Source organism: Chenopodium quinoa, unplaced genomic scaffold (assembly GCF_001683475.1).
Source record: "Chenopodium quinoa cultivar QQ74 unplaced genomic scaffold, ASM168347v1, whole genome shotgun sequence".
NCBI lineage: Eukaryota > Viridiplantae > Streptophyta > Magnoliopsida > Caryophyllales > Amaranthaceae > Chenopodium > Chenopodium quinoa.
Genome location: NW_018743548.1, coordinates 445,442 through 472,490, shown reverse-complemented (window position 1 = coordinate 472,490; position 27,049 = coordinate 445,442). Strand labels below are relative to the sequence as shown.

The following is a 27,049-nucleotide window of genomic DNA, read 5'->3' as shown; positions in this document are numbered from 1 at the left end:
TTGAAATTTCATGACATTGCTTTAGCATGCATTGAATTGTCATTTAGGAGTCATACCTGTCCCATATCAACTTATCAAGTACTTGTCTTATCATGCATTGACTAGTCATAATTACAATAGTAGTCACGCATGTACCATTTCAGGATGTTGTCTTTTTACATTGACTAGTCATTCATTATAAACTAGTCAGTATTTTGTTTTAATGCATTGAATATTCATTCATAGTATAGTGTTAATGCATTGAAATATCGATCATTCAATAGTCATGCATGCTCCATTTTCAGTAGTTTAATTTGTTTTAATGCATTAAATAGTCATTCATATTTCTGGTTCATTGCTATATATACTTAATAAAGGATCTATCCACAACCACACCAAAAAAAAAATCCAAGATTTCAAATAAATACAATGTCTTCCATTAGCTCAACCTCTAGCTCATCTGATTCTGATCAATATGCAGAATTTAGGTGACTTGTAACACCCTAACCTAATTTGTCAACTAACTTAACCACTCTTACAATATAACATTATTTTTAATGTTTCAATAATGATAACAAATTGTTATAAATGTATAAGTAAAAAAAGAATAAAAAAAAAGAAAAAAAAATCGAGATTATAGATTTTTTTTCTTATTCCAACTCATTATAGAAATTATTTAAATCATTCCTATGTTTTTCAAGGTTTTTATTTTAAATATCAAGCAATTACTTAATTTACTTTTTTCTTACACAAGCCCACTTTTTTACATTCTCTTTCTTACCTTATCTTACACCCACTCACATTCTTCAACAACAATAACCAAAAAAAAAAAAAAAAAACACGGAGGTTGTATATCACCTAGAAATTAATTGCTAGCCGTACAAAGTACAGACATGCTCATCTAAGCTCGGAATTTTATTATATCTCTCATTATATGGTCTCACGCACGTTTTTTCATTATTAATTCTCTCCTTTTACATCCCTTACTAGTTACTTATTACCCCACAACTTCTTTTCAGTAGTTAATTTTAAAATTTTTCAACAAGCCCCACGTACATAATATTTTATTCCATTCAACTCACCATTCTAAAATCATGTACTGGTCAATTTGATATACTAAATAAAACTAAAGGGTGAATGTTCACTTTTACGGCACCAATATCTCATAATGGAACTTGGCTTAATATCTTGTGTTTATTTACTCTAAAATTTTAAAAGTGAATTTTTTTTTCAATCCCGATTAGCTTTGTTTCTTTTCTCTTTTTTCTTATTATGAGTAACATTATAGGAGAAAATACAAGTTTTGACAATCTTGCCAAGCACCTCAAGGCGCTTACATTAGGAATTTTTTGCGTCAGGATTTAGGAGGACTTTTTAATGTTTATTTTTCTTAGCTTAAAAAAAAATCCCTCCAGGGATACGCATGCGCTAGTCTTTCAACACAAGATGTTGGGGGTACTAATGTCATTTGCCAAGCCCTCATATCTAATCCTAATTATTTTCTTACTTGAAGAGAGAGAAAATGTCGGATGAGAGTGCGTGAGAATGCTGAGATGCTAACATTGGAGAACAAGAACAAGGTGATTAATTGTATTTTGAATATCATGCTTTTTATATGAATTTTCGATTATGCATTTCACAATTAATTTTTCGCAGTAATTTGCAAATTTTCAGTTTCTTCATCTGGGATTAGTTTTCATGCAATTTCCAGTTATACTGCCAATTCTATAGCTCAAATTTAGCAGTCTTCACCTCGAAAATCGCCAGCATTGATTTACTATCAAATGGGTAAGTTTGATCATCTTGTTTCCAATTGGGATTCTCAAATTTATTCTAATTTTGATCAGACCTTTACTTATTGGAAGCAAATTTTAAATTTTCATTTTATAAGTTCAATTTCCAGTATTTATTTTGAATTGGGTAATTAATTGAATGTGGATTTTTAATGTTGATGGAAGAGAAAATCAGATGGTGTCTCAGTTTTTAGTAATTGCAGTATCTGTTGCAACTTTTAGATTCTCATTGTTATGGATTTCTGAATTTTACCAATTTACACATTCTTATTCTCAGTTCTTAGCTAATTGCAGTTTTTGTTGCAACTTGATAGCATCTGAGTAGTGTTCATTATATTGAATATTTCGGTTTTCGAAGTCGATTATACTGCTTTACACATTCCTATAGTTGGGTTCTTTCTCTGATACTCAGGAAAGTAGTGTATTTTTTCATATCTTGTCTGCTTGCATTGCAGATCGTTCAATGGGGAAAAAATGTAAGCATAGAATCTTGATGGTGTCAGATTTTTTCTACCCAAATTTTGGGGGAGTTGAAAGTCACATTTATTACCTATCCCAGTGTTTGCTTAAACTTGGTCACAAGGTAAGTGAAGCGTTATTGTTTGTGGTTTTTTTATCAGTTTTGCTGGTAGAGTAGTCATATGAAAGTAGTGAAATTCTTGGATATCGCGCTCATTTTGCTTACTTTATGCAAGATTGTTAGTAGGGAGAGTATCGAGAAGAGATTATCATTTGCTTTACTGTTCCTGATTTGTGGATTGTTTTATTTTATGTTGGCCCCAATTTTATGCTAATTGGTGAACTGTTGATGTTATATATCTTTTGGATGGGAAACTATTGAAGGTTTAAGTTGGCGTAGTTTGTTGATAGGATTGTGATGATATTTTTTTACTGGTGTGTGACAAAACAATTTTGATGGTTTTTGGAAAATTTGTAGGTTGTAGTTTTGACTCACTCATATGGAAATCGCTCTGGGGTGAGATATATGACGAATGGCCTGAAGGTTTATTATGTTCCATGGAAGCCTTTATTCATGCAGAGTGTATTACCCACGTTCTCTGGTACACTTCCTATTATGAGAACTATTTTTGTCCGAGAGAAGATTTCATTGGTCCATGGACATCAAGCCTTCTCAACTTTCTGCCATGAAGCTCTAATGCATGCACGTACTATGGGATACAAAGTTGTTTTTACTGATCACTCCTTGTACGGCTTTGCTGATGTTGGTAGTATACACATGAACAAAGTCCTACAATTTACCTTGGCAGATGCAACTAAAGCAATTTGTGTCTCCCATACAAGCAAGGAAAATACAGTGCTAAGGTCAGGAATTCCTGCTGAAAAGGTATATGTGGTACCAAATGCTGTTGACACTGCTATGTTTAAGCCTGCACCCGAACGACTTTCAAGAGACCAAATTGTCATTGTTGTGATAAGTAGATTGGTATACCGAAAAGGTGCAGATTTGCTTGTTGAAGTCATTCCTGAAGTTTGTCGTCTACATCCCAATGTTAGTAATATGAAATTTTTTATATGTTTTGGAATTAGTATTAGTGTTTGTCCTCCTAGGTCAGAACTTATCTCAATTCAAAATTGGTTTGAAATTTTTTTCATGCATAGATTTTAGTTACATAATTCATTTGCTTTACATCTTTGATTTTTACTATTAACAATTGTTGTCAACTGATCATCTCAGGTTCGTTTCATTGTTGGAGGTGATGGCCCGAAAAGAGTACGGTTAGAAGAGATGCGAGAAAAACATTCTCTTCAAGATAGGGTTGAAATGTTGGGTGCCGTTCCTCATTCTCAAGTTCGATCTGTGTTAATATCTGGACATATTTTCTTGAACAGGTAGCTCGTCTCCTTTAGAATCAGAGGGTGAGAAAATTTCACTTTGTTAGAGGATTTACTTGCTTTTGTACCTCTAGACTCTATTTTGAATTTGAGGAAGTGTTAAATTTCTTGACGGCCTCTCATTTTCAGGACTTTTTCTAACAGCTGGTTTTCTTATATTTGGGATGAATCAAACATTTCAATTGTTGCTTGATTTCATTTAACAAATGGAGACTGGCTTTCAAATGGCTTAAAAATTTACATTTGAGGTTAATATGAGAAATCATGAGTAGATAGATGGCAGTTGTCTCTCTTTCAAAAGCTTTGGACTACAGTTGATTAAACTTGTCTACCTTAGCTACACTTGATGAGTTGCTTGCTGAGGAAAATATTCGCTTACTCTTCATGGGTTTCTGAGGCTGAAACGAGTATTTCATTTGGTAATCTACATATTATGGAAGTAAATAATTGAGCGCTTACAATTTGAGTTATTCTTCTAATTTGATTGTAGAATTTCGGAAGTGGTTGAACTTAGGTGTTCCTAATACCTTAAGTATATGATTAATTTGCAAGATTAGTTGAAATTACCCTTTTTAGCCAATAACTTGTTTCTAAGTAACGTGTTGGATTGATTCACCAGAGTAAACGTCAATCAATGAGGAACTTTGTTTATTTCATTCCATTTGTTTGCGATAATGTGGTTTTTGAAGCAAATGAGACCTAATGCTTAAGATTTGAAGCTTCCTCTTTTCTTTTCTCTTCTGCAGTTGTTTTGACCCTCCTGATGGTCTAACATCCATTGTTGTCTTATTGTTTTCCGCCATCTGATTTCTCTGCTCTGAACTTCTGGATAGCTCTTTAACTGAAGCATTTTGCATAGCTATATTGGAAGCAGCTAGTTGTGGATTGTTAACAGTCAGCACACGTGTAGGAGGTGTCCCTGAGGCAAGTTTTATGAGTTTTTTTATGCATCAATCTGCATCTCCCCTCATGTTTATCATTCTTGCCTTTTAACCAGCCTTTGTCTGTAAATAAAACAAAATTTTCTACTTTGAAGAGATATATTTGTGTTGACTAAATACTAGGGTATGGATGTATGATTCATGTTTTCATTACCCATGCTAAATTTTCTTTTTCACTTATTAGGTTTTGCCAGATGACATGATCGTACTTGCAGAACCAGACCCTAGAGTTATGGTGCAAGCTGTTGGAAAGGCGATAACCATGCTCCCTAACATTGATCCGCAAGTTATGCACCTTCGAGTGAGTACAATATAATTATATTAGTTCCCCCCTCCTCCCCCCGGTCCCTTCTTTTCTCTCTGCTGATGTCATTATTTCCTGTTGCTGCTAGATGAAAAGGCTATATAGTTGGCATGATGTTGCTAAGAGAACAGAGAGAGTCTATGAACGGGCTCTGAAGTGTGCTGATCAAAATCTTCTTGAACGGCTTTCAAGGTAATGCTTGATGAAAATGCATGCTTCAAAGGTAGCATGTAAACTAAACCATTGAAAGACATTACTGACTGGTGTGCTCAGTATCTCTTTGATGTTTGAATTCTATGCTGTTAATTCAGTCTATTTTAAAAAATTATAACAAAAGAGAGCAGAAAGTCATCATTTGCATGGTGGGAACTTAGATGAAAGAGTGCTGCATCTTCTTAATTTGGACATCAAAGTCTGTTGTGATTGCACCTGTAGTTTTTCCCTAGCCCTCTATGCTTGACTAAAGAAATGATCAGATGTTACAAATGCATTTTCCTGAACCCAATTAATGTCGATGTATCCCTTTTTTTTCTTCTTTTTTTTTTCTCCTGTTACAGGTTCACCCTTTTTTTTTTCTTTCTTTCTTTGGGATCATTTCGGTCTGCTATCCTTAGAGTCCTTTTGGCAGATTGCAAGATAAAGTTAAGTGTATCGATTGTTTTTCTTATGATCGATTTAAAATTAAACAGGTACCTTGCTTGTGGTGCATGGGCAGGCAAGCTTTTCTGCTTGGTTATGATTATCAATCATCTTTTTTGGTGTCTGTTGAAACTATGGCAGGTATTTACTCAACTCCAACATTGTATTGGAATTTTGATTGTTTTGACATTATCTTTGATATTATAGTCTTTTCATATCACCACATTTTGCTTTCAGCCTGACGAGGAGATTGAGGAGGCTCCAGATGTTCAATTATCTCATCAGCTGGATTATATATCAGAGTAATCTACTTAGAACAGAAACATGGAATGTGTAATCTGTACATAATTCATCACTAGCTCATCGCTGAAAGCTCACGTCTGTCAATCTACAGCAAATTTCAAATACAGCACAATGCAAAGAAGTCCACCTGTAGGCGTTTGTACTTTGTAGTTTCCAACTTTATATAGATATTAGACATCCTAATTTTTCTTTTACTTTCTCTAACAGTTTTGTGGTTAATACTCTATACTTTGTATGTCCTTAGGCGCAATGTAAGTAATTTAACTGATGATTTTACCAAAAACCACAGTGTTTCATTTTGTCAAGTTTCAAGGATTTATAGATACATATTTTTCATCTCTTGAAGATAGTTCATGAACTATAAATTCTTCAGGTGTATTTTTATTTATTTATTTTTTTTCTAGTATATATATTTGATAAAAAAAATCTTTTTAGCTAAAATATACGAAGTAAAAAACTTGATTTTTAAAGTTAAAACAAATTACAGACTTGCACTAAATCAAATTAGCCAAGGTACAATATTGACACGACAATTACTCTGGTTGAGAGTTCAGTTGCATTTAATCAAATCAAACGTTTCATTTTCACAAAAATATTTCCATCTTCTCATGGTTAACTACATACATTTATATGGAAATATGATTTAATTGCAATTTAATCAACACCTCTTCACTTCCTCTTCCATGCTCACGTAACTGCAATACTAAACTGACTACCTTAAAACACCCTTTAAATACCAACCCCTTCACTCCATTATTCTTCACATCTTTCTCTATCTTCTCTCACACGTACAAATACACGAGGGCGCTTGCACAAACACATACCATGGCACAGTCCCTAAGAATCCTCACCACAATTGTGGTAGTATTCACTATAATATGCTCTTTAACAGCCACCAAAGCACGTCCTATACTTGTTGATCTTAGTCCTACTGAGTCGAGCACGTTAGTGGCTCGACTAAACTTGGCTGGCCACTCGACAAGCTGCTGGGAGTCCTTGTTCAAGCTCCAATCTTGCTCAGGGGAGGTGTTCCAGTTTTTCTATGATGGGAAAACCTATTTGGGCTCAGATTGTTGTCATGCAATTATTATCATAGTCCAGGATTGTTGGCCCGCTATGCTAGGCTCATTGGGCTTTACTGCAGAGGAAGGTGATATTCTTAAGGGTTATTGTGATGCTGAGGAGAATAATCCAAGCCCAAAACCACCAAGCCCACCTCACGCTCCCGGGCCCGTTAAGTACTGAGTGATGGATTAAGATTAATTAATCATGTTTAGTTAATCTTTGATAATTAGTTTGTGTTTGGTTCAAAGTGTCTGAAACCTTTTTGGGTAGGTGTTTCTTTTTTAGGTGACTGAAGATGAGGGTGTGTTAGGTAAGGCTACTTAAAAAGAAATTACCTTAGTTATTTGCTTAATAAAATTTTGATCTTCTTGATCATAATTGTTCTTGTTTTGCTTCAGTCTTTGAAAGTTTCAATCAAACTCTTATAGTTATTTTTTTTTTTTTTGTTTGAGTATTATTTATTTCATATTATTTCATTCTTGTTATTTCGAAATTGCAATTAATCTCTCTCATTACTCTAAAGTAGTTCTTGTATAGTTGTTCCCTTAGTGGATTATATTCAAGCTACATACCTTGAATAATACGAAGTAAGTCTTTTGAGGGGGGACTTTGTATTTAAAATTAAATATCGTATATTATATGTATCATTGTCTTTCGCAACTTCTTGAACATATAATTGTAAGCAATGTTCACATTTCCATAATTGGAAAAAGATGAGACAATCAAAAGTAATGTGAATGCTTAATTTACAAAAGTGGCATTAAAGTAATACAAATAATAAGCGAAAACAAATCTAAAAGCAAAAGAAAAGTGTGATTGAAAAGAGAAGGCAAGAAAAGGGGATATTCAACAGATCCTTCAAAGTATGAAATAATTAATCTATTGAATAAGACAAGATTACTAGTACACTACTAGTCTACCACCAAATTTGTGCTTAAATTATGAAAATTAACAATTCAACTGTGTTTGATAATCTTAAAGACAAAGAAATTTGGAAGGGGTAGGTACTGTACTAGGTAGTCATTTCAAACTTGTCTCTCCAAATTTGTATACTAGTACAATGATTGATTAATATGATTTTATTGTTTTATAAAATACATAGATTTTCTTATTAGGTCGATGTCTAATAGCATGGAACGAATTTTTAGCCTCAAAATTACGTGCATGTTGAGTTCCTCACCATTTTTAGATTCTCAGCAAGCTTGCTAGGTTGATTTCCGAAATCTAAAATGAGAGGCAGCAAAGAAGATGCTGTTGATTACAAGTTTTCTAATGGTGATGAAGATCAACAATTTGATGATGATGGCAAGCTCAAGAACTGGTAGTACTTTTTTTTTCTTTTCTTTTTTTTCCCCTCTATTTATTATTTGATTTGGATTTAAGGTCCTTCTCCTTGAATGAATCAGGTATGTATGATCTCAATATAGTAAGCTTGACCATACCCTTTACGGAATAAGGCTTTGTCGTCGTTGTTATTGTTGTTGTTGTTGTTGTAAGCTCATAATGGGTTTGGGGAGCAATGAATCTAGTATCTGTAATGCTTGAAAAAAAAAAGAAAGAAAAGAAAAAGAGATAACATAATTATATTGGCAATTTTGGCATTAGCGGGTAATATTGCAGTGGTACATACGACCGATTAGTAGTCCATGGAAATTCTAAATGTAGTACCTTGTAAAAAAATGTGGTTGAATTTCAGAAGTAAAATTTTCAAAAATGAATTTTTTTTCTCATGTATGGTATATTTGTTTCCTAGGAATTGGAGTGTTGTTTGGTTGAAGATGCAAAATTACTTAGGGCTAACTAGGTTATCAAAGTCGCACATTTTGATATAGCTATTTAATTTCAAAGTCATTGTTGAATGATAATTTTGCAGGGACTGTATGGACAGCAAGTGCACACATTATAACATCAATCATAGGAACTGGAGTTCTTTCACTAGCATGGGGCACGGCACAGCTTGGATGGGCAGGGGGACTCGTGACACTAGTAACGTTTTCGTTCATCACGTATTATACTTCAAATCTCCTAGCTGATTGTTACAGATTCCCTGACCCTGTCACTGGAAAAAGAAATCATTCATATATGGAAGAGGTTCGCGCCAATTTAGGTACCATCCATCTACACAAGTTATAGCACGTACGTCCTTAGTTCATCAAATAATTCTCCTGACCTTAAGTTTTTTATCATTAGGCAGAGTAAACTGCATTGCTTGTGGGATAGTGCAATATGCCAACTTAAGTGGAATGGTAATTGGTTACACGATTAGTGCATCGATAAGCATGGTGTAAGTCCATCTATTCTGAGTTCCATCTCACAGTTTTTGAATGCACATTAAAAGTGTTTATAATTGCATAAAGCTTGCAAATTTATGTTCATTGTCGAAAATTTTGCAGGGCAGTGCACAAGTCTAACTGCTTCCACACAAAAGGCCATTCTGCTTCTTGCAAGTTTAGCAATAATCCTTATATGATTGGTTTGGGAATATTTGAGATATTTTTGTCACAAATTCCTAACTTTCATAAGCTCACATATTTGTCAACTATTGCCGCGATTATGTCTTTTGGGTATTCCTCAATAGGCATTGGACTTGCTCTTGCCAGGATCATCTCAGGTAATTATTCTACTTTTAATAGCGCAAAGAGTTAATAGCTGATTGAAATTTCAGTGAGTGATGTCATTAATTTGACTGTGTAGGCAAAGGAGGGAGTACAACTTTAACTGGAGTGGAGGTAGGCTTAGATGTAACAGTTGCTGATAAAGTATGGAGGACATGTAGAGCCCTTGGAGATATCGCGTTTACATACAGTTTCTCTGCAGTCCTTGTCGAAATACAGGTGAATTTTTGTGCATCAAACCTATATTTCAATGAAAACTTATGTCCATTTTTTCTGATTATGCACAATAATCACAATGACTTACTAAAGTCTGTGATATGACCTTAGGACACGCTCAAATCGGAACCACCAGAGAATAAGGTAATGAAGAAGGCCAATGCAATATCAGTGTTCACAACCACAACATTTTACATGATGTGTGGTACCTTAGGCTATGCTGCATTTGGGAATGATGCACCTGGTAACATGTTAACTGGATTCGGGTTTTATGAGCCTTTTTGGTTAGTAGACTTGGCCAACATCTTCATCGTTATTCATTTAGCGGGCGCATATCAGGTATAAAACAATAATTAATTGCGGTTATAAGTGATACAGGTCACTTCCATATAGTAATTGTGTATTTAATTGAGAAATGATACTCTCGGGTGCACCATACATATGCACGATTGCATTATGATTCGAAATTTTCTATAATGGGTCAGGTATTTACTCAGCCTGTATACTTATTGATCGAGTCATCGGCCCAGAAGAAATGGCCCAACTCAATGTTTGTCAACTCAGAGTACCCCATCAAAATTGGCAACAAAACGGTGCTAAGCCTAAACTTACTTAGGCTAACTGCAAGAACCATGTTTGTGGTGTTAGCAACTACATTAGCAATGGCAATGCCCTTCTTCAATGACTTCCTCGCATTGCTTGGATCAATCGGGTTTTGGCCACTGACCGTATATTTCCCAGTGGAGATGCACATTGCTCAAAGAAAGATCAAACGACGGTCAATGAAGTGGTGTATGCTACAACTTCTTAATTTCCTCTGCTTGCTTGTTTCCTTGGCTGCTGCTGCTGGGTCTATCCAGGGGGTTAGCCAAGGTCTTCGTACGTCCAAGCCTTTTCAATATAAAGTATAAATTACCAAGTAATAAACTTGGTTTTTTCGAAGTTATAACAAGTCTTGTATCTACTATACGCCTTTACCATTTAATTATTGATACTCAAACCTAACTCTATATATGACATTATCCAGACTATCTAATGTATTATTTTTCTTAACTTTAAAAAAAATACATGACGTTATCCATGCTCGTACGTAATTAGCCAAGTTACAATATGGACATGACAATCAACATAGGTCATAACCAGTCTAAGGCCCAGTTCTTTTGAACTGTTCTGCTGTGCTTTGTTAAGCTCTGCTCTGCTTAAAAATAATAATTAATAATAATAATAATAATAATAATAATAATAATGCCCGATGGTGGTATTCATCCTATTGTTATGGGTACTGTTTGGCGGTGTCTGATTTCGAAGGTGGGTGCCGTTATGGTTGGCCAGTTTTTAGGAAGTTACTTTGTTGGTCTTCAATTTGGTGTTGGGGTTTCTTCGAGTGGCGAGGCAATTCTTCATGCAGTGAATCGGTTGATTGAGGACCATGGTTCTGATGTTGGTCTTTCTACGTTGTTGGTTGATTTTCAAAATGACTTCAATCTAGTTGATCGCTTGTTCATGTTACGTGAGGTTCGTCGCCGTTGTCCAGGTATTTCGTGATGGGTTGAATTATGTTATTCTAATCTAGCCAGATTGTATTATGGGGACCAAACCTTATGGCCGTCTTAGGGGGTGCAGCAGGGTGATCCCCTTGGTCCTTTGCTTTTTACTTTGGTTTTACAACCCCTGGTGTGTTAAATGAGAGACACTTTTGATGTATGTCTTCAGACTTGGTATTTGGATGACGACACTGTTATTGGGGACACGTTGGTGGTGGGAAGGTTTTGCAGTTGATTATGGAGGAAGGGCCTCGTTCTGGGCTATATCTTAACGTGGAAAAAATTGAAGTTTTCTGGCCTACAGAAGACCCTCGAAGCACACTTGTGGGTGTCTTTCCACCTAATATTGCTCGACCTTTGCGTGGTGTTAAGTTGCTTGGTGGTCCCGCTAGTTCTGATTCTGGTTTTAGTGGTGAGCTAGTGATGTAGAGGGTGACCAAGACAATTGCGCTTATGAATAAGGTTGCTATGCTGGATGATCCTCGGTGTGAGCTGTTGTTACTTAGGGCATATACCGGAGTTTCTAAACTCTGTTTTGCATTGCGTACTTGTCCTCCAAGTACTTTTGAGGCTGCTCAGCGTATATTCGACGGGGCTCTTCGATCTTCCTTGGAGCGTATTGTTACTGCTTTGGGGCCTGGGTTTGGCGATTGGTAGTAGCGGCTTGCCACCTTATCATTTGCTTTTGGAGGGCTTGTGTTTATGCCGCAGGTGATGTTCGTCATTATGCTCTTCATGCTTCTCGATTACAGTCTGATGGGTTACAGACACAGCTTCTACGGCATGCTGACATTGTTAGTCTTAGACGAGCCTTTACGGATGCGTTGCGTTTTTTTAATGGAACTGTGGAGTCTGACATCGTGAGTAATCCTAGTGAGGTCGCTGCCCAAAAACTCATGAAGAAATTGGCAGATATATATTTCACAAAGGTTACCGCTTCTGCAGAATCCGCCTATTCTTTAACTCCTCAATAATCAGCATTGTGGAAATCACAGCAGGGAGACCACACCTCTACTTGGCTTCGGGCGATCCCTATTTTGGGGTTGGTCCAGACGATGAACGCTAAGACTTACCGATGTGTGCTGTGCTACTGGTTGGGTGTTCCATTGTTCTCTATCATGACGCCATGCTCTTCTTGTTCAAGGGTTTAGACTGGGGATATTTTCGGTGTCATGCGGTGTCTTGTGCTGGCATTGTGGGGATTAAACATCGGCATAATGTTGTTCGGGATACCCTTGTTGATGTTTGTCATTGGTCAGGGATTTCAGCTAGAAAGGAGGTGGACATTGGGTTGTCTAGAGGGAATGATAGGACCCTCAGACCTGCAGATGTGTTACTTATTCCTGGGATCGTGGTCGCGATGTTTGTGTTGACTTGACAGGGTCTTCTCCTTTGACACAGTGTGGGCTATCTGACTTTGTTCTTGGACGAGTTGTGGCTGATGCGGCCCATCGGAAGCGAGTCAAGTACGAATCCAGTTGTCAAGCAATTGGATATAGCTTCCTTCCTTTCTCTTTCTCTTCACTTGGGGAATTAGAAAGGGAGGTTGTTGCATTGCTGAAGCGGATCCAGAAGTTCTTGAAGACTCAGGATATTGGGGCACGTGCTGCTGCTCATATCTTCACTTGGATAGGTTTTGCTATAGCTAGAGGAGTGGGAACCCAGATTGTATCCCGGATTCCCACTAATTTTTTGTAGGTTGTATGACTTTATCTATTTTTGAGATATAATAATAATAATAATAATAATAATAATAATAATAATAATAATAATAATAATAATAATAATAATAATTAATATTTAATAATAATAATAATAATAATAATAATAATAATAATAATAATAATAATCTGATCTGCTCTACTCTGCTGATCCCTGCCCATAAGCTCAAAAGAATAGGGCCTAAGAGAGTTCAATTGCATTTAATCAAACAAAACGTTTTATCGTTATTTTAATAATTTTACATCTTCTCATGGTTAATTTACATACATTTATAAATGATGAAAATGCGAACTAGTTGTACTTAAGTTAACGCCTCTTCACTTCCTCTTCTATGCTTCTGCCTTATGTTATGTACGTAACTATAACTCTAAAGTGACAACATTAAAACATACTATAAATATCAACCCCTTCATCACTCCATTATTCTTCACCTCTATGGTTCTATCTCTATATTCTCTTATACACTGATACACACACACGAGCGTACGTGTACAAACACATACCACGGCACAATCACTAAGACTCTTTACCAAAATAGTGGTAGACTGGTAGTACTAACAATATGCTCTTTAACAAGGACTAAAGCACGTCCTATACATGTTAATCTAAGTCCTATCGAGTTGAGCATGTTAGTGGCTCGATTAAGTTTGGCCGGCCATTCGACGAGTTGTTGGGAGTCCTTGTTTAAGCTCCAATTTTGCTCAGAGGAGGTGTACTAGTTTTCGGAAAAACCTCTTTGGGCTCAGATTGTTGTCATGCAATTATTATCATAGTCCATAACTGTTGGCCCGCTATGCTATTCTCATTGGGCTTCATCCAAGTCCACCTCACGCTCCCAGGCCCGTTAAGGATAAAGTGATGGATTAAGGTTAATTACTACATAATCCCTTTTTTTTTTTTTTTTTTTTTTTTTTTTAAAGACAAACACGAGAGAATCAATTTATTAAATCAAGCTCCACCAAAGATATAAAACATTGGGGGATAGAGTTCGTACATATACATTCAAAAGCATCACCCGTATCCCATCTCGCAGCAAGATGGGCAACGATATTCCCCGTCCGTCTAACATGAACACAACTAAAATTAACAAAATCAACACACACCCTATGAATATCCTCATAGAAGAGAAATAAAGGAGCATCCCCTTCTTGTCTTTGTCTGATAGCACAAACAACAAAAAGTGAGTCCGATTCAAGGATCACATTAGCATAGCCCAGATTTCTAGCAAGCTAGACACCGTATCTTGCAGCAGCAGCTTCGGCCATAGAAGGCCCCCATCGACACGTTGTTTCCCTTGCTGATACAGTCGGAATCTTACCCCATTCATCCCTAATGACAGCACCAAAGCACACCCCAACATCTCTCGGCACGTAAGCATCGACATTGACTTTAATGAAGTTTCGATTAGGCGGCAACCAAGCAGCTCTAGAGAAAGAAATTGGAGGAGCAATTCTCCCTCCTACCTTGGCATTCTAAATAGCATACTCTTCACATAGCCTGGTAAAACCCGCAGCAACCATTACCCCATTAACATCATTTGCCCCATCAAAGATTACCTTATTTTTGCAGTGCCACGTAGCCCACCCAAGGCACAAGCACTTACGAAGCTTTGCCTTGTCAAGCTTACCTATTAACCAACAAAACAAATCTTGGAAAGAAGAACATGGTCCATCCAAAATAAGTTGCTGCATCCCAATATGCTGCCATATAGCTTATGCAAACTTGCAATGAAATAAAGAATGGAGTATTGTTTCTCTAGCTGCCCCACACATCGAGCACACACTTGTAGGCCTAATCTGACGAGCATACATCACATCCATCACCCCCAGCGAACCTTTACATGCTCTCCACACGAAGTGATTTAATTTCGGGGGACCTCCCAAATTCCAAACTTCTCTCCACAGCTCGTGCTCCCTATCTCCATGAAACAACTCCCAAGTTCTCACATTTCCCATTCTGCCTAGCCAGTACGCAAATTTGACAGAAAACAAGCCATCTTTAGTAGGCCACCAAAATTTCATGTCTCTTGTCCATGTATTCGGAAGTGGAATATTTAAAATTGCCATGCAATCCTCCTCCATAAAAATATCAGCACTTAACTCAGAATACCAGCACCTATTGTCAAAATCAATAAGCTCATTCACTCTTAAATCAATGTCACATTGTAATTAGGGAGTCGGAGTAGAATGTGAATCATTATCAATCAATTAACCAAGCATCTTCCCAGGCTCTAATACTAGCCCCATTCCCCACTCTCCACCTTAAACCTTCAAGACGTACAGATTTTGCCCCCCCAAATGCTCCTCCATGTATAACTGGGATCAAATCCTCTTGCTGCCCCGCAAAAATCAGAATATTTAAAATATTTCGCCTTAAGAATTCTTTGCAACAGAGAGTTATTTTCACCACATAATCGCCACCCTTGTTTTGCAAGGAGGGCTTGATTGAAGCATTTCAAGTCCCTAAAACCCATACCACCCATTGACTTAGGAAGACAAAGATCCTCCCATCGGTGCTAATGAATTTTCCTATTCGATCCATCGAAACCCCACCAAAATCGAGCTAAAATTGATTGAATTTCATCAATAAGACCATCTGGAATTCTGAAAATACTCATCATATAAGTTGGGATAGCTTGGGCCACGACTTTTATCAACACTTCCTTCCCCGGGCGAGATAACAATTTTTTCTTCCACCCGTGCAATTTCTTCCAAATACGCTCCTTGAGACAAGTAAATATGGCCTTCTTTGATTTCCAAATAATAGTAGGGAGCCCCAAATACTTCTCATGCCTACCAACCTCTTTAACACCAAGAGTCTCAACAATCACCTATCTTCTCTCCGGATCCACACATTTGCTAAAAGCTACTTCCGTCTTGCTTAGATCGACTTTCTGACCGGAAGCTCTTTCATATATACTAATTATATTAGCTATTTTAGAGCATTCTTGCAAACTAGCTCTGGCAAATAAAATGCTATCATCCGCAAAGAAAAGGTGTAACACCCTCAGAGCACCCCTAAAAACACGAGCCCATGAATCAACTTTTCCGAAGCAGCTTTAGAAATCAGAGTAGAGAAAGCTTCGGCACAAATCAGAAACAAATACAGAGAGATTGGATCCCCCTGACGGAGCCCCCGAGAAGGATTAAGACACCCTGTAATGCTACCGTTATACTTAAATGAGAGAGACACTCGTTAAGCATTGCATTATACGATTAATCCACGCTACCTGGAACCCTATTTGCATCACACCTTCTCAATAAACACCCACTCCACCCTTTTGTAAGCCTTGCTCATATCAAGCTTTAGAGCCACAGAACCATCACGCTCCTCACCCTTATCAATTTGGGCATAGAATGAAAAAATTCAAAGGTAACCAACGCATTATCAGTTTTCAAACGCTTCGGCACAAAAGCACTTTGATTTTCTGAAATAATAGAACCAAGCATGGGCTTTAGCTTATTTAATTTGCAAGAGTTTTAGATATAATCTTATAGATCACATTGCATAAACTAATAGGCCTAAATTCAGACATGTGTTTAGGATCATCACATTTAATTTCGGAATGAGAACAATGCAAGTCTTGTTTACCTCTAAAAGGTCGATTTCTCCCCCCCACCAAGCTTTCACAAAGCTAACGACATCACCTCCAATAATTCCCAAAAATTTCTGGAAAAACAAAGCATGCATACCATCCAGACCCGGGGCTTTATTTGGGTGCATTTGAAACAAAGCATCTTTTATTTCCTCCGCCGTCGGCTCCATATCAAGAATATCTCCCATTTCATCCGAAACAACTCTTTCAATACCCACTAGAGCCTCATCCATATTACTTGGCATTCCAGTAGTAGCAAAGAGGCTACCAAAATAATCAATGATCACCGTATTCATATTAGCCTTCGATGACATCCACGAGCCCTGATCATCAAAAATTCCCACAATCCTATTTTTCTTCTTTCGCTGACGTAATCTTGTTTAGCTAATCTTTAAAACAATTAAAAGTTAAATTTATTTAGTTCAAAATGCTTTGTTTGAATGTGTTTGACTTTCATTTGATTCACTTAGCTTTGTTGAATATTAAATACAAAGTATAACCTCTTTTTTTTTTTTTTTTTTTTTTTTTTTTTTTTTTTGGTCAAAAAAATAAAAATTAAAAAAAATGCTTGAGTTTTTTTTGGGTTAAGGTTTTCTTGTTATATCTTTTTTAGGTGTTTGATTAATGATGAGGGTTTGTAAGATAATGCTACTTCAAAAGAAATGAACTTTCGCTATAGTTATCTAATTGTTATTTACATAATGAAATTTTGATCTCACTACTAGAAAACAGGCCATTTTCGACGGCAAAATTCCGTCGGAAACACCCTTAAATCTTGATTAGAGGTGTTAATTCGGATAATTGGATCGGGCCTGATAAGGTCGGATCAGGTCGGGTCAATTTTTAAAGTTGAGTCATGCTTAATTAATATGTCCACGCGAGTCCAAATTTGAATTGGATATTTTTCGGGTCGATTTCGAATCGGGTCAGATCGGGTGTGGTTTTGACACCTCTATTGATAGTAATATTTTCTTGTTTTGCAAGACAATTTAAATTTCAATCAACTCTTTAGTTTTTATTTTATTTTTTTAATTTTATTTTGAAAGAAAGGTAAACAAGAAGTTAATATAGTCTTCTCTCAAGACTATACCCTAACTTATCACAATCAATTCTTTGGTTGTTGTTGCTAATTTGAATATTACTTTCTTTATTTCATAATATAGCTTGTTTGTAATTTCCAAATTGCAATTGATCTCTCTTAATAAATGAACATAAATATTAAATATTGTTTGTATAAAATTTTCCATCTTGTAAAGTCTATTGATAGGCTTTAATAATTGAGTACGGATTAACATATACTCGTGTCGTCAATATCATCAATGTCTTTTTGTAACCTCCTAAACATCCGGGGTGAAAATTAATCATTCATTTATACTTTTTTGTAATAGGAAAACGATGAAATGATGAGAAACTCAAAAGTAATGCGAACATGTGACTTACTAATAAATGTGGCATAAAAGTAGCAGAAAAGATAAAGTAGATAAAAAAAGAAGCAAGAAAAGGGCAAATTGAATAGATCCTACAAGGAATGAAATAATTTTCGACTAAGGCATGAGTACTAGTCCACTATACCAACTTTATGCTTAGCATATGATAAATTTTTTTTGATAGATCTTTGAAGACCATGGAATTTGGAAGGGGTTGGTCACTTGGTCCTAGCTAAGGTAGTCTATCAAAAGTGGGCCTCTTAATGTAACATTATATTTGATAGATCTTTCAAGACCATGGAATTTGGAAGGAGTTGGTCACTTGGTCCTAGCTAAGGTAGTCTATCAAAAGTGGGCCTCTTAATGTAACATTATATTTGTCCCTTCAAAATTGGTTACATTGATTGATTAAAATGGTTTTGTTGTTTTATAAAAATATAAAATGTTTATTTTTGTAAACAACAACAACCAAAAAAAAAAAAAAAAAAGTTGAATTTTCTAAGATCCATTTGGACCACTACATTTTATTCCTCCAAATTTGGATACAATGATTGATTACAATGGTTTTGTGGTTTTATAAAACGTTTATTCTTTTTATTTTATTTTAATAAAAATATTATTTAAATATTCTAAGTTCCACGCTTGAGAGTATGATTTGAATTTCTAATTTTTTTATTTTGACAGAGACTCAAATTTCCTATCTTAATGACATGGTGAGTTTCTCACCATTTTCAATTTTTTCATCAAGCTTGTTTGGTTGATTTTTCAATTTTATACTAACTTTATGTAATAATATTGAATAATACTTAGATGGTAAATTTGTATAAGCCCAATTTAAAGCAAGTACCATGTAAATGCTCTATAGCCCCTATACTAATCGGTTAGTTTAAGATCTATCTTGAATAATTTTTTGCATACAAACTTTTTTTAAGATAAAAATCAGGTGTACATTAGTTGTAATTTGTAAAAATACCTTAAAATGATTAAAAACTACACCGATATAAATAAGAGTTACCTTGATATATATAAATAAGACTTATATATAAGAGTTACTCAATTGTATTCCCTTTATAAAACTTATTCTTTAATCTATTTACGTCAAAATCATATCAAGTTAAGTTTAAAGTTGCCCTCAAATTTAAAAAAACGCCAGGAATTACCCTAAATTGACTAAAGGTTACGGTACATGTGTTCAATAATTACTGTAAACTAATATTGTTGTAAACCAGATATACACAAATATTTTTATTTATACTCTAATATTTCCACGTGTTGTAACACACCGCATAAATTATAAGCAACGACCCGGGATATATTTCTAGTCACTAGTTTTTTTTTTTTGTCCAAGTTCGTACCCTCCACCATGACTGGTTGAGAATTCGTACCTTACTACGTTATCTACTCAAGCAAGAGTGCGCATGCAAGAGCTACAAATCTCTTCCATGTCCCCACTCAACGGGCAAAATATATAGGTATCGTGCATGATTGATCAATGCATTATGATCCACAATAAATACTTTGTAAATTTATGAAAATGATTTTATTAAACTTATATATTACGAAACATTAGTATATTATTGGACTTACCTAATAACCTTGCTTTAAAAGTTTTGAGGAAGAATTATAATGAGAGGCACAGAAGATGTTAATAACAAGTTTTCTGATGGTGATGAAGATCAACAATTTGATGATGATGGCAAGCCCAAAAGAACTGGTAAGACCTTTTTTTCTTTTTTCTTTTTCTAAGATTATTTGATTGGTATTTACGACGTTCAATTTTCTTTGAAACATTACGTATATGCGATTTTAATATAAGATCACTTGTATTCTTTATGGATCGGAATAAGGCTTCGTTGTTGTTGTAAGCTCAATTCAAACTTGAGACAATAGGTTTGGGATAGTGCCTATACAACTTGAAATTACAAAAAAGGATGGAATACACTTGTAGTAAATATTATTGTACATAGATGGATCAAGGGGCGGACCTACCCAGGCCATGGCCCGCCCCATGCCCAATTTTTATTAGTATTAAATACTAAATTGTTGTATTTGTAAAGCATTAGAAAGGTAGCTAAGTTGGTTGTTTATTCATATGTTAGTGTAGCAAGTCGAGGGTTCAAATTCCGCAGGTCACAACTTGCAATTTTTTTTATTTTTTTTTTCAAAAAATATTTGTTCTTTTTACTTCGTACGGCCCGCCCTATACTAAATTTCTGGATCCGTCTTTGTTATTGTATGAATGTCGTTAACAAGTAATATTACAGTGTTATCTTATAGTAGTTCGTGGACATTCTTAATGATACTTGTATATATGAACTTCGTACTCCCTGCAATCTTTTTTGTTTTATCCATTTAAAATAAAAAAATGAATCTTGATGAGAAAAAACATTTAAAGTAATAGAAATTTAATTTTACAGTAGAATAGTCATACACTTCAAATAATACAAAAAAGAAAAAAGGGGACAAGAATAAAATAATAATTAATGTGTCTTTGAAAATAGATCAGAATGATGATTAAAAATAAGGAAAATTCAATACTTATTACGTGTGATCTATCAAAAAATATTACGTGTGAGTTTTGGATGATTTTACGGCGGTCGTTTGAAAAATGACTATCATATTATTTTAATGATATATAATATGATCGGTTTATTTTATCACATTATAAAATGACCACAATTAGTCTTATAATATCTAAAATGTAAATATAAATTTTGAAAATTTTAATCCAATATAATTTTTTTTTTTTGAGAAACTATATAATAAGAATAATTACATAAATGAAACTAAACATTTGATAAATAAAGAAAATATTGATAATACTATTTAATACCATTAATAAAGTAATATAATTAATTACTTGAAAAAAAAATGCCAATTATGAACTATATAATCATTAAAATATTATGGTATTCATATTTTCAATGACTACTATAAAATTTCTGTGAGTTTTGTTTAAACTAGTTATCCTTTTGAATTCAACTTTTAAACATTAAAACCTAAGTTTATTCAAAAATACAAGTAACTGATAAAATAACAAGGATTTTGCTAATGAGCACCTTCCGAGAGTTAGATAACAATTTAAAATGATTTCTAAAATAGTTTTACTTTGGAATGCATGTCCAAATCGCTCATTAATCGGTGTAATAATGTTTATTTCAATTAAATTTTTTTACTTTAAGTCATTTTATCCATCACCGTGGGGCTTTTTTTAGCTTTTAATTTGCCAAATAACAAAACGTTAAATTTTATTAAAACCCTTTACCTCCCCTTATTATCTCATACTTTATCAAACTTAATTGTCTCATGTTGATTTATGTTTTGTTTATCAGTGCCTTTTTTGTGTGGCTGGCCACACTGTGTGGTCGGGGTTATTTAATTAAATTATATGGGTTACTTATTTAATAAAGATTTGTTATTTAGGGGTTATTCAGCCGGTCAAGGGTTACTCAGTCAGTTAACACGTTTTCACCGGGGTTATTTATTTCGGAGTTACTTATTTAGGGGTTACTCAGTCAGTCAGGGGTTACTTATTCTAAATTTACTCAGTCGATTAGTACATTTTCTATATGAGAATAACTCCTAACCGACCGAGTAACCCTTGAATAAGTAATCCCTGACCAAATGAGCAACCCCTGAAAAAGTAAGCCCTAACCAAACGAGTAATCCCTAAATAAATAATTCCAGAATAAGTAACCCCGGCTATACGGTGTGGCCACCCACATATAAAAATTTGTGTTTGTTTATTGTTTGATACCTAAGATTTAACTTTCGTTGCTACATCTTTTTTTTTTTTTTATATAAGAAATATTTACCAAAAGTTATATTTACTCCGTATATTTTAATTTTATTTTAGAGATGATTATAATGTAGCCTTACGACTTTTGACTACCACAATTTTTTAAATTGGACGGTTGAGATTATTTGATTTTTTATTTATTTTTAATTAATAATTTTTATGAAAAATATTTTTTTAATTATTTTAAATATATTTTTATCTTCTATAAATTATTTTTTAATATTTTTAAAATTCTGAAAATAAAAGTATATATATGAAATAACTAAAAAGTGATTTTTAATTAAAATTTCTAATTAAAAATAAATCAAAAAATAAATAATCTCAGTCGTTCTTTTTTTAAAAATTGTGGTAGTCAAAAATCATAAGACTACATTAGAATTAGTGTTATTTTAGACATCTGTGAATTCATTGAAGGTGATATCAAACAGTTATAATAAGTTATTATAAGTTTTAAATAATACTAATAGATATTTTATATACTCCGTATTATAATAATTATTTAGTAAATTAATAAATGGTCCAGTCTAATACAGAAAATCAAAAACTCAAATTAAAAAGATTACAGACTTACAGTAGCTATAAGATCGTGGTATCATGACCCTATTTGATGGTAGCATTTGAGATAGCGGTTAGCATTTTGACCAGTCAAAACTCTACTAGAAAAAAATTGAGTGTTTGGAAAGGTAGTGGTTCTAGTAGCGGTTAGCGTTTGACAAATTTTTATTACTTTTTAAACATTATTTATATGAATTTTTTTATACATTTTAGTATTATAACCGCTAGTTTTGTCAAACACTCATATTATCAACTGTTACTTTGACATCTAACCTCTATCCATTACTAATTGACAGCTACTCGCTATCTTAACAACTACTCATTATTCGACCGCTAAAAGCTACCCGTTACCGATACTTTTGCAAACAGGACCCATATGTATGATTGTTTTTCTAATCTCTCGCATGTTAGGATCTCCTACGGAGTATTTTCTAAGAAGTAATATTGTCTTTTATTTTTTTTTACATTTTTTTAATCACCACCTCGCCATTCTCATCGGACACATCATCGAGCCACATAAATTTATCCCAACTTTTATGTTTCATCTATTATAACCTTTAACAATCAATCAATCTATCATTTAAAGCCTTAATCCCATAAGTGGGGTCGGCTACATAAACTAAAAGTGATTATTCCGTATACTTATCCACAAAAATCTTTCTCCTTCATCCCTTACGATCAAATACCTCATTCTCATGTAAATTCATATGCTTTATATCTTTCCTAACTTCTTCCAACCAAGTCATTTTCATTCGGTCTCCCTTTATCTCGTTTAACATCTCCATGATCCCACTCTTCCACTCGACTGGTCCACTATGAGTCTCTGTCTTACATGCCCGAACCAACGCAGATGATTTTCCCTTAGTTTGTCTGCAATGCTTGCAACACCCACATTCTTGCGAATAACTTCATTTTTTATTCATCTCTTAGAGTGTTCCCGCACATCCATCTTAATATGCGCATTTCCATAACTTCATCTCTTTAATGTGCTCCTTTTTAGAAGCCTAACATTCTGTATCATAAAATTTTTTTGAATAAATTTTTTTGTTACATCTTACGTGGTTAGATGATATAATGGATATTAGGTTGAATTTGGAAATTAAATTTCATTTGAATCTGTGTTTTTCGTGTATACTTTGAACATAAAAAGTCAACTGGAGAATTAAGTCAGAACTCCCAACATTTTAATCTGATATACTCCATAACAAAGTAATGTCAAAATGCTAAACCTATGAGCTAGTATATACGCTTCCTTTCGAGTGTAGATTAAATCTTTGTTGGTTGATAATACTGCAGGAACAATCTGGTCAGCAAGTGCACACATTATAACATCAATCATAGGATCCGGAGTTCTTTCACTAGCATGGGGCACGGCACAACTTGGATGGATAGGAGGACTCGTGACACTAATAACATTTTCATGTATCGCGTTTTATACTTCAAATCTCCTAGCAGATTGTTACAGATCCCCTGATCCTGTCACCGGAAAGAGAAATCATTCGTACATGGAGGAGGTTCGCTCCAATTTAGGTACCATCCATCTACACGGGTTGCAACATACCAACATGTACGACCTTGATTCATCAAATAGTTCCTTTAACTGACCTTAAGTTTTTTATCATTAGGCAGAATAAACAGCATTGCTTGTGGGATACTGCAGTATGCCAATTTAAGTGGAATGGTAATTGGTTACACGATTACTGCATCGATAAGCATGGTGTAAGTCCATCTATTCCGAGTTCAATCTCACAGTTTTTGAATGCACTTTAAAAGTGTATATATTTGCATCAAGCTAGCAAATTTAAGTTCATTGTCGAAAATTTTGCAGGGCAGTGCACAAATCTAATTGCTTCCACAGAAAAGGCCATTCTGCTTCTTGCAAGTTTAGCAATAATCCGTATATGATTGGATTGGGAGTTTTCGAGATCTTTTTGTCACAAATTCCCAACTTACATAACCTCACAATTTTGTCAGCTATTGCCGCGGTTATGTCTTTTGGGTATTCCTCAATAGGCATTGGACTTGCTCTTGCTACGATCATCTCAGGTACAGAGTAAATAATTAACCTACCTTTTATAGCTAGCGCGATAAGCTGATAACTAATTGAAATTTTAGTTAGTTATGACATTAATTTAATTGTGCAGGCAAAGGAGGGAAGACAACCTTAACAGGAGTAGAGGTAGGAATAGATGTAACGGTTGCTGATAAAGTATGGAGGGCATGTAGAGCCTTAGGAGACATCGCGTTTACTTACAGTTTCTCTGCAGTCCTTGTTGAAATACAGGTGAATATATATGTGCATCTGATCTGTGTTTCAATAATAAAAAGTTATGATTTTTTCTGATTATGTAGTACAAGTTCTCAATAGCCTTTGATATTGGCCTCAGGATACGCTAAAATCGGAACCACCAGAGAATCAGGCGATGAAGAAAGCGAATGGGATATCATTGTTCACAGTCACAGCCTTTTACCTGATGTGTGGTATCTTAGGCTATGCTGCATTTGGGAATGATGCACCTGGTAACATGTTAACTGGATTCGGATTTTACGAGCCTTTTTGGCTAGTAGATGTGGCCAACATCTTCATCGTTGTCCATTTAGTGGGTGCATATCAGGTATAAAACAACTTATTCAATAATTAATCGTGATTACCTATTATGTGTATTTGATTGAGATATTGTACACTCGGGTGCACCATATTATGTTTATTATTGAGCTGAAATATTTGTATGATGGGCCAGGTATTTACACAGCCTGTGTACTTATTTTACGAAACATGGGCCCGGGAGAAATGGCCCAACTCAACGTTTATAAACAAAGAGTACCCAATCAAAATTGGCAACAAAAGAGTGTTAAGCTTCAACTTACTTAGGCTAACCGGAAGAACCATATTTGTGGTGTTAGCAACCATATTGGCAATGGCAATGCCCTTCTTCAATGACTTCCTCGCGCTGCTCGGAGCAATCGGGTTTTGGCCACTGACCGTATATTTCCCGGTGCAGATGCACATTGCTCAAAGAAAGATCAAACGAACTTCATTGAAGTGGTGTATACTCCAACTTATCAACTTCTTCTGCTTGCTTGTTTCCTTGGCTGCTGCTGCTGGGTCAATCCAAGGAGTTGGCGAAACTCTTAGTACGTCCAAGCCATTTCAATATAAAGTATAAAAGTACAAACCTTTGATTTTATTCTTTTGTCTTTTAAGTTGTAATATGTATAGAGTGATTGTTGATTGATGCTCCTAAAATCACTTTAGTTAAATTAGTTCCTATTTCTAGTATAGCAATAAATATGTCAATGGGTTTGTTTTATGAATATGTTTTTATTAAGTTGATTTCTTGTTATAAGGGATTTATGTAGTGGGTGGCATACTAGTTTGTGTTCCTAAGTTTTAAATAAAATTAGCAAATTAGTTAATAGGAAGTACTATGTACGAAGTATATAACCTTATCAATAGCTTAAAGTATGACTCTTACACGTTGATGTTACCTGTTCAGTTAGTTAAATTTTTTGACGAATTATATCCAACACTTGAAATTAAATCTCGTCTATATTATCTACACATGTAACGGCCCAAATTTAATGGAATCTAAAATATCTATAGCTTAGCACATGGTCAAAAGATGATTCAAAGATAGATAACACTAAAGATATATATAAAAATGTGCCCTAATTCCCCCACTATACTCCCACTCACAGTCACCAGACCAACCCAACTTGCTGGGCTGCTAAAGTGAACCAAGCTTGAGAGTAGACTTAAAATTATTATTGTATTAGGCATGCTTAACTGCTATTTCCTACTTCCTCCGTTTTTATTTAGTTTATATCGTTTGACTTTAACACTATTTACACTTTACATTTTGACTCGCTTTTGTAATTTGTAGATATGATAAAATTTAGTCACGTGGGATCTTGTTTGAATCGTCTCGATATATATATTTTTATTAATATCTACTTTTTACAATTTTACAATGTTGATAGTTAGAGATATTAATCGTTATGCGTTGACAAGCGTGATAGAAAGATGTCAACTAAATAAAAGTAAAGGAAGTATAACAAATAAAGATGATCTCCAACTATTTTGTTCCTCAAGTTATATCAAAAGCCAAATGTAAGGCTCTGTTTACTTCACCTAAAAAAAAATATTAAGTAAAAATAATTTCAGTTCAGCAAAAATAAGTTTAGTTCAATAAAATTCAGTACCTTTAAAAAAGAAATATAAGAGAAAATCAGTAAAAATAATTTTAGTTTGATAAAATTAATTTCAATTCAGTAAAAATAATTTAAGTTCCGCAAAAATAATTTCATTTCAGTAAATAATTTCAGTTCAGCAAAAATAAGGTGAAGTGAACGAGGCATAAGTATATAATTAAAAGATGCTTGACAAATTATAAAGTGTAATTATTACTAATGGTCCCCTTAATGCAATTTCAATGGACCAAATTATAGTTTCATGCATGAGTCATGACTACTATCAATGCCAAATTAGTTCAAATTAGTACAAAGATACTTACCAAATTAGGATACTACGTGATTTAAGAAATTGATTATTTTAATCATAGAAATATAGAATCATTTGTATTACTCCCCCCATTTTTTTTTACTTGACTCGCTTTTACTTTTACACTATTTACTATCACTCCTTTGACCGTCTTTTGTAAATAATATGAAAGGAAAAACATATTCATGTAGGATCTT

General features: G+C 34.5%; 4 protein-coding genes across 5 annotated transcripts; all 4 read left to right on the top strand.

The window, feature by feature from the left end:
* The first annotated feature begins 1,402 nt into the window (after window positions 1–1,402).
* Window positions 1,403–6,158, top strand: LOC110740252 (phosphatidylinositol N-acetylglucosaminyltransferase subunit A-like). 2 transcript variants are annotated; one of them, XM_021920738.1, is made up of 10 exons: window positions 1,403–1,559; window positions 1,654–1,767; window positions 2,228–2,355; window positions 2,710–3,282; window positions 3,469–3,623; window positions 4,460–4,550; window positions 4,752–4,868; window positions 4,960–5,063; window positions 5,561–5,651; window positions 5,748–6,158. In XM_021920738.1, the coding sequence occupies exons 2-10, from the start codon at window positions 1,764–1,766 to the stop codon at window positions 5,814–5,816; spliced, it is 1,332 nt and encodes a 443-aa protein (XP_021776430.1). In that variant the 5' UTR covers window positions 1,403–1,559; window positions 1,654–1,763; the 3' UTR covers window positions 5,817–6,158. The 2 variants fall into 2 exon arrangements, with proteins under 2 accessions (XP_021776430.1, XP_021776431.1); XM_021920739.1 differs by having other exon boundaries at window positions 1,636–1,767.
* Window positions 6,159–6,638: 480 nt separating this feature from the next.
* Window positions 6,639–7,058, top strand: LOC110740215 (egg cell-secreted protein 1.2-like). Its single transcript, XM_021920695.1, has one exon. The coding sequence runs from the start codon at window positions 6,639–6,641 to the stop codon at window positions 7,056–7,058; it is 420 nt and encodes a 139-aa protein (XP_021776387.1).
* A 1,049-nt stretch (window positions 7,059–8,107) lies between these two features.
* LOC110740214 (amino acid permease 8-like) lies at window positions 8,108–10,066 on the top strand. The gene is made up of 6 exons (XM_021920694.1): window positions 8,108–8,183; window positions 8,752–8,985; window positions 9,069–9,162; window positions 9,272–9,489; window positions 9,573–9,712; window positions 9,821–10,066. Exons 1-6 carry the CDS (start codon window positions 8,108–8,110, stop codon window positions 10,052–10,054), a joined length of 996 nt encoding a protein of 331 aa, XP_021776386.1. The 3' UTR covers window positions 10,055–10,066.
* Window positions 10,067–19,315: 9,249 nt separating this feature from the next.
* LOC110740251 (amino acid permease 8-like) lies at window positions 19,316–25,722 on the top strand. The gene is made up of 8 exons (XM_021920737.1): window positions 19,316–19,469; window positions 19,606–19,711; window positions 23,648–23,881; window positions 23,977–24,070; window positions 24,180–24,397; window positions 24,496–24,635; window positions 24,739–24,966; window positions 25,093–25,722. The coding sequence occupies exons 2-8, from the start codon at window positions 19,624–19,626 to the stop codon at window positions 25,516–25,518; spliced, it is 1,428 nt and encodes a 475-aa protein (XP_021776429.1). The 5' UTR covers window positions 19,316–19,469; window positions 19,606–19,623; the 3' UTR covers window positions 25,519–25,722.
* The last annotated feature ends 1,327 nt before the right edge of the window (window positions 25,723–27,049 follow it).